This window comes from Vicugna pacos, chromosome 14, assembly GCF_048564905.1.
Source record: "Vicugna pacos chromosome 14, VicPac4, whole genome shotgun sequence".
Lineage (NCBI taxonomy): Eukaryota > Metazoa > Chordata > Mammalia > Artiodactyla > Camelidae > Vicugna > Vicugna pacos.
In genome coordinates this window covers 4,297,417-4,306,557 of record NC_133000.1, presented here as the reverse complement: position 1 = coordinate 4,306,557, position 9,141 = coordinate 4,297,417, and the positions used below count along the sequence as shown (strand labels likewise).

Sequence of the window (9,141 nt, the reverse complement as noted above, 5' to 3'; positions counted from 1 at the left end):
GCGTCAGAATCACTGATAACACTTGAGTTGGTATTCTATTCACGGTATGCCTAAAAGCACCCCGGCTTCGGTTTATATTGTCACAGTGCCCCTCCTGAAAGGGTGGAGAACTGGTCTCCAGTGACACCGGGGTTCAGACTGATCGAGATGGGCGACAGGGTGCTCTCATCTTTTGGGGGCACAACGCAGGCATCTACTCCAGGAGGAACCAGGAGTGGCCTCTCCGTGGGGAACCAGATCGCGCCCGCCTTTATTCTAGGGGAGCTGGAGACAGAGCCCTGAACTCCCCTGATCTGAAGAAAAAGATCGAAGGTTTTAGAAATGGCCTCATGTGTTGAGTAACCTCAGCTAGAGCACCTTTCTTGGCGAAAGGAACCCGTGTGTTTGCTTTGCCTAAACACGTCCGGAGCTCCCCGGGGTGGGTGGGTGTGGCGGAGAGATTTCTGGCAGGAAAGGAAGTGCCCAGGCCTCTAGGATCCGGGATGGGATGCTTTGGGAGGTCGTGAGAACCGGGATCCTCTGTTTCCCGTATCCGATGTCCTGAGCAGCAGAAACAGCCTACTCCGGTGGCCATGCGCCCTCCGCCTCCGCGGAACCCACGCACTTCCTTAATCTCCACCACGTAACGCGTAAAACTCCCGCATATCTCCATAGGAGGGCTGGGGTGTAAATTCAAAGTCGGAGGGGGCTGTGGGATCGTAAGAAGAATCGGTGAGACTCGGGGCCACTGGCTCCGGCTACGCAGGGCCCTTCGCGGGGAACCCGGCTCGGGATCGCTCCGGATCCTCAAAATTGTGGCCTGCGGGAGCAGGGACCCCGCTAATGGAATTTGCCGCAGACCAAAGCTAGTGGGTCTGTCCGAGAGGAAGATGCACCATTCTGCTGGGAATCTGTCCCTAAATACGACAGATACAAAAAGACTGATCACCGTAACAAGTTACTAATCCGAGTTAGCAAAGGAGTCAGTTCTGCCGCTCGCGCCGGTGTGGTCGCTGACTTTGGGGATGGTGATCGGGACAGCCAAACCGATGGGGCTGGACGTGGGGCCAGATCCCAGGCGGGAGCGGGTTGCTGCAGGGGCAGGACCAGAGGCACAGCACCTGGAGCGCTCTGTCCTTCCCTTCGGACTGGGCTCTGCTTTCCCTGCGTGAATGCATCTGGCCCCAGCCGGACAGGAGACAGGGGAGCCCTTCCGGAAAGTGGGAGCCGAAGTCTGGGGGCTAAGAGTGCAGAGAGGGGCTGACAAGTAGCAAGGCAAGGAGTGGAACTGGACCCCACCATCTGTCCCCAACCTTGTCCCAGCAGGAAGCCCCAACCTGGCCTGGGGTCCAAAGCTACGTGGATTTCTAAGAAAAAAAAAGTTTATTTAAAATTTTGTACATAAATAAATAAATAAATATCTTCTGGTATTACAGAGACCATACAATTACAAGCTAGGCTGGGGCGGGGCTGGGGCTGGGAGAAGAGGGGTCGCCAAAGGCAGAGAGCTGCGCCTCTGTTTAGGGAAATGCAGAATGTCTCTGAAACAGTGAATTGGTTTCCCCAACCCGAATACCATGGGCGGCAGTTTCACTCGTGGGCACAGCAAGGTCTGATGGAAGGACAGATGGACCCACTGAATTTTGAGGAGGCTCCTCCAGAAGAGGAAGAAAAAGGAAAAGACAAAAAACAAAACCCAGGGGTTCATAAATGTGTGTGTTGGGGTGTGGATAAACCACCATGGGAAAGAGGTGGGCAGGGAGAGAAAGAGGTGGGCAGGGAGAGAAAGATGTTTTTTAAAAGTTAGGGGGGTGGGGGTAGGGGGTGTGGAAGGCCGAGCTTGACCCAGGGTGGAGGAGAGTGGAGGAAGCCTGAGCCAGTCCAGAGAGCACGGGCGAGAAGGTGCCGGCGGCCAGCAAGGCGCTGGGCCGGGGCCGCTGTGCTGCGTAGTTGAGAATGACTCTCGCATTTGGCGTGTTCACAGCTTGGAGTCCGCTTTGGACGGCCGTGGGCCCTGGGGTAGGGGTACCAGGGTCAGGTCTGCCAAGCTCTTGGCGCTGCCCAGGGCCAGGGACCTCCGCAAAGCCATGCCAAATCCGTGCGTCGCCGCCGTTTGGCAGTGGGTGCCTGGGAACCAGTGCTGCGTCTCAGGACCAGTCTTTGAGCTTTGGGAAGGGCCTGGGGAGGGCCTGGGGTGGGCGACCTGGGGAGGCGTGCGCCTAGGGAGTGACCGTGAGATCCCGGTCGTCCTTCCCGGAAGAGGACGGAGACATGGGCAATTCGTCGTCATCCTCGGAACACTTGGCTGAGGAGAGCGACGCGCACTTGCAGCCTTGCGGTGCGCCCCCGCCGGCACCCGCGCTTCCGCTGCCGCCGCGGTGGTTGCTGCCTTTGCCCTCCTTCTTGTGCTTCACCCGGCGGTTCTGGAACCAAATCTTCACCTGCTTCTCGGACAGATTCAGGTAGGTCGCGATCTCGATGCGGCGCAGGCGGGACAGGTACATGTTTGAGGCGAACTCTCGCTCCAGCTCTAGCAGCTGCGTGCTCGTGAACGCCGTGCGCATCCTCTTGCTGCTGGGCAGCTGGCTCGAGCTGCTATCTAGAGGGGGTGGGGGTGCAGAGAGGAAAGAGATCAGACCCTTGTGTTGTGGGCCCGATCCTCCGGTAGGCGGCCGTCAGAATCCCGGAACTTCGGTCTCTCACCCACCTCTTTGCCCCGAAACAGAATGCACAGCAGCGTAACAGCGGGCGCCTGCTCGCCAAGCCTCGGGATACAGGTACTCCCGGAGTCACGCGGCCTCCGTACTCCTTTATGGAGCGCCCAGAGCCCCAGCCCTCGCTCCCTCCTGAGAGCCCCCGCCAGGACCTTCTGCCTCACTCTCCCTCCCGGAGTCCAGTCCCGTCCCTTCAGCTGCACACCACCCGGATTGTCACCCTTAAGGGCCCGACATGACCCTCCGCCCCCAGAACGCCCAGGATCCCCTTCCCTTATCCCTGCCTGGCCAACTTTAGTCTGCCCTGTCCCCCCTGCGCGGCGGCCTGGCTTACCCACTGAGATGCAGTGGAACTGCCTGGGGTCGGGCAGCGGATAGGAGGTCTGGTAGAGCGCGGCGGCGGCAGCGGCGGCGGGGCCGTGAGCGACCCCGGGCGACACGGCCGAGTGTTGGCGGCCCAGGGGCGCGTGGCAGTATTGCGAGCCGAAAGGCGGGAAGGACGCCTTGAGCAGAGGCAGCGCGGGCGGCCCGGGGGGCCCGTGCAGCTGCGAGGCGGTGACGCAGAGCGGGCACACGCACAGCAGCCCGGCCTTGCGAGCGTGGCAGGCGCCAGGCGAGAGGCCGTGCAGGGCGTGCGGCGGCGGTACCGCGTAGGGAAAGAGCGGTGGCGGGCTGCCCTCCGGCGCCTTCTTCTCGCCTGCCTCGCGCAGCACCAGCGAGTCCACAAGGAAGGAGCGCGGCATGGCCCCGGTGCGCGGTCGTCCCGCCGCCAGCCCGCTCTCGGCGCCCCGCGGATTTCGGGGCTCTCCACGCGCTTCCCCGGGCCGCGGCCGCGCGCAGCTGCCTCTTCCGGGGAGGCCGAAGGCACTGCTGAGGCCGGGGCTGAAGGAGCCGCCGCTGCTGCCGAGGGCGCCGCCCAGAGAGCGCGGGGTGCTGGCCAGCACTAGTGGTGCTGAAAGGCGCCGGCGGCGCCGCTTAAATAGGACTATTGCCATGTGATGGGCTACGCCAGGAGCGGCCGGGGCCTCTCAATAGGGTTTTTGTGCCTTTTCTCTTGGCATTCACTCTGCACGCTTCCTCATTATTTCACTTGTTAACTAAATGAACTGCATAATGTACTCTATTCTTGTCAACCCCACCCACGCCGTAACAGGCGCCCTCGCCCCCTCCTCTCCCTTTTGCGGGTTTATTTTCTCATTCTCCTGCGATTTAATATTCTTTTCTTTCTCTTTATTCCTTACTCCCCTTTGGCTTTGCATTGGCGATCGGCCCGTTTATCTTATTCATTTTGCACCCCCGCTGCCTCACTTCCACAGATCCCCATGGGCGCACACCCCCATCTTCTCTGCGCACTCGGACCGCGTCCCTCTCTTTCTCTCATTCCTCCCTGGCCCCCAAGATCTGGCTGCCTCCACTCAGTTTGCTCAACTCGGCGCTGTGCAACCCGCGGGTGTCCCCACAGCGGGCCTCTGACTTCCACCTGTGGAATCGCTTCCCCTCTCCCTGTGTCAGAAGCAGGAGGACCAGGGCTCCTGCAGGGGTGGTGCCGCTGGGCAGAGAGGAGAAGGGCTCGGTATTTCTTATCCAGCACTAGCCCCATCGCTGTCCCTGCTTTTGCTAAGTTTCTCAAATAGTCTTAACTTTGATGCTGCCTATAATGCCCAGTCTTTGTTCGGGAGATGCTAGTTAACCAGCCCTTTCCTCCAAACGACATGGCTGTGGATATAAAGAGGAAAACAGTTTCTGAGAATCACGGACAGAGAGACAGGGAATAGGAGGGAAGCCTGTCTCGTTGAGATCTCACACCGCTCCAGATGTGGAGAGCGTGGTCACTCTGCGCTCCTGCACACCTCAACAGACCTGTGGGTGTGCTGGGAAACCACTGCTTTCCTGAAGCTCACCTTGGAGGAGCAGCTCGAAGGGCAATTGTACTCCCAGCTTCTGCTGCCTTCGCCCACCCGGGCGAGCTCCCCTGTCCCCAAGACCTGCTCCTGCCGCGTCACTCTCTTCTTTCTGGTCACACAATGGTTAAACAACTTCAAACGCCCGGCGTTGTGTACACAGCTTCAGCTTTTAAAATCATCCTCTGGGCTCAAAGCTGCTTTGCCCAGGAGCGTTTTCCATACAATAGGAAATTAGCATAAATATTTCGAATTTACAGCCTAAGACTTTTCATGGGAGACCTTTACTTTCGATTTTATTGGAAACAAGTTGCTGCAGTCACCTGCTCTGAGCCTTGAAAGGAATTGTGAGAGATGGAGAGGGGAAGCTTTCTGGATGGGGGAATCAGTACAGCGGAATAAGACAGCCCCAAATCGAAGCATTTACATGGCTTTTCATTATTGATGATATCTTTGCAATAACAAGAGACAGCAACAAATTATAGCTGATTTAAAAGCAAAGAGAATGTGTTGTAGAGAAAATGACGGATTCCATAAATGAGAGAGGGGCAGTGGGGAAAATAACCTGGACCGAGGGCCTGTCCTCCAGCAGCAGGAGTAAGGGCTCAGGGCTTCCTTGATTGTTTCGCGTGGGAGGCAGAGGTCCATTGCTTCCCTCTCGTCGCCAAGGCTCCCCACTCTAAGTGGTGTTTGCAAACAAGTCAGAGTGCACCAGTGCAGCTTAACGCCCCTTCTAATTGCTCTCTGGGAAATTTGGGCTGGCCTGGACCATGGAGACTGAGTCCAGAACTGGACCTGGGCTGGGAGAGGGGCTCCCCACTGGGCAGAGTGCGGGCGGGACCCTGCGGGGTGAGAGGGGCCGCCATTGTGCCCAGGGGCCGGGAGCCCGCGAAGGGTCAGTGCAGACCTCTCCAGGGAGTCCCAGCCCGTGCCCGGGGAGGAAGGGGTTAAGAGCCCCTGAATGCGAGCAAGGCCAAAGCACTGGGAAAGAATATCTGGGGAGGGGGGGAAATAACCAGTTTTTTTTTCCTCTCCAGCCTCTGGACCTTATTGAATGTCATTGAAGAAAGTTTTGAAAGCCAGATAAAGAGAGGCGCATTAAAGTGTGTGACAGCGGAGGATAAGCAAACACAAAGAGAACTCTGTCACACTTTGGGGCAAAATCCGTGGGCTTTTTACCAAGTCTCTTCGCTATGATTGAATTAAGTAATAGGAAAACATTTTCTTTCAGTTTAGAGCCAGTAGACAAAAACTTCAAAGCGAGTAACACTTTTTAATGTGCGGCCCACAATGGATTGGGTTTTGTGGTGAAATGTTTAAACGGTTTGTTGTGCAACTCGGCGCGGGAGAGACCCAGGCCCAAGCAAAACAGCATCCCTGAGAGTGTTTTCGGGAGGCCTGGAAAGAGCGCACGTTTAATCCTCCGTCTCTCAACCCGGCGGGTTGTGGCCGGAAAGGGGGCTCCCTGCTCGGCGGTCCTCGGCCGCCGGCCGCGCCGCAGGAATTGTATAATTTCAGAAAGAAAGTTCCGTGAACCCCCAAAAGACTGGCTCCTCCGGCGGGGCAGGAGCCGGGGCGCGCGCGCCGGGGGCGTTTGGGCGCCGCCCGGGGAGGGTGCCCAGCGCGCTTTGGCCCCGAGGCGCCTGCAGTCGCCTGTCTTCCGGCCGCCGCCCTCCGAGCCGGGGGAGGTGGGAGGAGGGGGCCGCCCCTCCGGGTGTACGGCTTTCTCGTTCAAGGCGCCTCCCAGGGCCGGCTTCAGCGGGGTTAGAACCGTCTTCACCCGAGCAAACGCCCCCCAGGGCGGGGCGGGGGTGGGAGGAGGCGGCGGGATTAGCCTGACAGCCCAGGAGAGGGGCCCTGGGGAGCGCCTCAGCCTGGTGGGCCCTGCGCTGCCCCCGAGCTGGTTTTCAAGTGTCCATCAGGGACAGTTCAACATGGAATAATTTCTCTTGTCCCGGCCTTTTCTTCTCCTTTCAGACTGCCTCCTTCCCTGTTGGTATAGAGAACAGCCATTTTTTTTCTCCTGGAAATGCAGCTCTAAAATATTTGCAGCAAGAAAACTGCCCGAATTGCGGATGGGGAGGGTCCTGGTTCCCTTATCTCATTCACATATTTCTTTAAATGTCATTTTCCTTCTCAGGAAGGCCAAGTTACTTAAAAATATCACCCCTCTTTCTCCGATACTCTCCAGATGCTTCCTTACTTTATAAATACCTTGTAACTCTGCGTCATTTACTCATTTGTTTTTCTGCTCCCCCTTCACCTCCCCCCAACATACACTGAAATATATGCTTCACGGAAGAATTTTTTGTTTTTGTCTTTCTTGTGCATTACTGTATTCCAACTCAGAAGAGTTCCTGGCACATAGTAGGTGCTCAGCATACATTTGCAGGATAAAAAATGATTGAAAGTGACAGGACACGGGAGGTAGCATGGGTAAGAGAATTTGCCTGCCTAATACACTTAGACACTTGGGAACATGGCAGGGGTGGCTGCCCTGCAGGGACTGTCTGATCCTCCCCCAGCCATCATACCCTCCCCAGTACCCGAGCAGGACAGGAGCTCAATGTGTTTGTTGCGTGAATGGCAGATCTTAGGCATTCAAGGCAATTCTAGTGTCCTGCCCTGGAGAAGTTGTATGCACTCATTGGTCGCTCAAGGCTAGGGTTGTCATCCATGTCTTTTCATGATGGAAAGGAAGAAAGGTTGGTTAGAAAGAGACAGATATGATGTATGCTCCGGAATTATCAGTGACCATTTCTTTTCTCTCTGGCTGAAGGCGATGGGGTGGGAATTCTCATTGTTAAGAGGGGGACTGCTCCCTTGACTGAGCCACTAGTGATTCAGATCAGTCCCCCCGGAGAGAGCAGACTGTTCAGCTGACAGAGGGGCAGGAAAAAGCCTGATTCACCAGGGAGTGCTGAGTGCGTCTGGGAGACGGGGGGGGGGGGGGGGGGGGGGGCGGGGGGGGGGTGGTGCTCGATATGGGTGTGGTCAGGAAGTGGAGGTCGAGCGTGAAGGGCCAGGCTCACAGCTCTGTACTCGGTCCTACTAAAAAAGTTTTAACCGAAGAGTCAGATCTGAACTTGAAACATATAACTGGCAGCATTAGGAGGTCTTATTCATGGGGGCCGAGAAAGGCCTGAGAAGGGTCCAACAGAGTTGGCTTACCGATGAATGTTTATCAAACTATTGAATGAACAGAGGGAGGGAAACAAACAAAGAGCAAACTGTATCAGTTCAAGTGATGGATAATGACTACCTGAGCTGGTGTGGGGGCAAGAGGACCAAAAAGGAGAAGTATTTGAGAGAATTAGAAGGCAGAATGGGTAAGACCAATTACAGTGGGGTGTGTGTGTGTGTGTGTGTGTGTGTGTGTGTGTGTTGGCAAGGCAAGGCATGACAGAGGGAGTCACACACACAGTGACCACTTGATCTGAGGGAATGGGTGATGCCACAGGCAGAGACAGGGGACTGCCACATAGGGCCTACTTTTACTTGTGGAGCTGCAACTTGATGTCATATTTGGATGTGTTGCATTTTGTTCCTTAACCTCAGAGTCTTCTGTTAATGTCCCGTGGTGAAAAGGTGAGTATGAAATTGAATAGAGAGATTATAGATAGAAAGAGAGATGGGGGACTTATGTATACAAGAGTGATAGCTTTACTGTTAGGATGGATGAGTTTGTGGGGGGGAGTATAATCCAGATAAAGCAGGATGGTAGATGTATCCCTGGGAACACTCCTATTTATTTATGTATGTATTTATTTACTTAAGTATAGTTGATTTACAATGTTGTGTACAGCAAAATGATTCAGAATATATATATATATTCTTTTTCAGGTTCTTTTCCATTATAGGTTATTACAAGATATTGAATATGGTTCCTTGTGCTATACAGTAGATTGTTGTTGTTTATCTATTTATATTTAGTAGTCTGTATCTGCTAATCCAAAACTCCTAATTTATCCCTCTGCCTCTTTCCCCTTTGATAACCATAAGTTTGCTTTCTGTGTCTGTGAGTCTATTTCTGTTTTGTAAATAAGTTCATTTTCTTGGTTTCCACATATAAATGATACCATATGATATTTTTCTTTCTCTGTCTTAACTTACTTCACTTAGTATGATAATTTCTAGGTCCATCCATGTTTCTGCAAATGACATTATTTCATTCCTTTTTATGGCTAAGTAGTATTCCATTGTATAAATATACCAGATCTTCTTTATCCAATCATCTGTTGATGGACATTTAGGTTGCTTCCATGTCTTGGCTATTGTAAGTAGTGCTGCTGTGAACATTGAGGGTGCATATATCTTTTCAAATTAGAGCTTCCTCCAGATATATACCCAGGAGTGGGATTGCTAGATCATATGGCAACTCTGTTTTTAGTTTTTTAAGGAACCTCTGTACTATTCTCCATAGTGGCTGTGCCAATTTACATTCCCATCAACAGTATAGGAGGGTTCCCTTTTCTCCATACCCTCTCCAGCATTTATTATTTGTAGACTTTTTAATGATGGCCATTCTGACTGGTGTGAGGTGATAC

The 9,141-nt window shown here is 54.2% G+C and overlaps 1 protein-coding gene across 1 annotated transcript; it reads right to left on the bottom strand.

Annotated features, from left to right (window-relative positions):
* Positions 1-2,194: 2,194 nt before the first annotated feature.
* On the bottom strand, positions 2,195-3,476 carry GSX1 (GS homeobox 1). Its single transcript, XM_006208983.4, has 2 exons — positions 3,028-3,476; positions 2,195-2,578 (listed from the first exon to the last, which is right to left on the bottom strand). The coding sequence occupies exons 1-2, from the start codon at positions 3,434-3,436 to the stop codon at positions 2,199-2,201; spliced, it is 789 nt and encodes a 262-aa protein (XP_006209045.3). The 5' UTR covers positions 3,437-3,476; the 3' UTR covers positions 2,195-2,198.
* Positions 3,477-9,141: the final 5,665 nt, after the last annotated feature.

Bases quoted from the DNA above. Each gene is read 5' to 3' on its own strand.
- GSX1 (XM_006208983.4), bottom strand. From the start codon at position 3,436: ATGCCGCGCTCCTTCCTTGTGGACTCGCTGGTGCTGCGCGAGGCAGGC. The intron at 2,579-3,027 runs GTAAGCCAGGCC...CACCCCCTCTAG, and splicing joins GTTCCACTGCATCTCAGTGG to ATAGCAGCTCGAGCCAGCTG.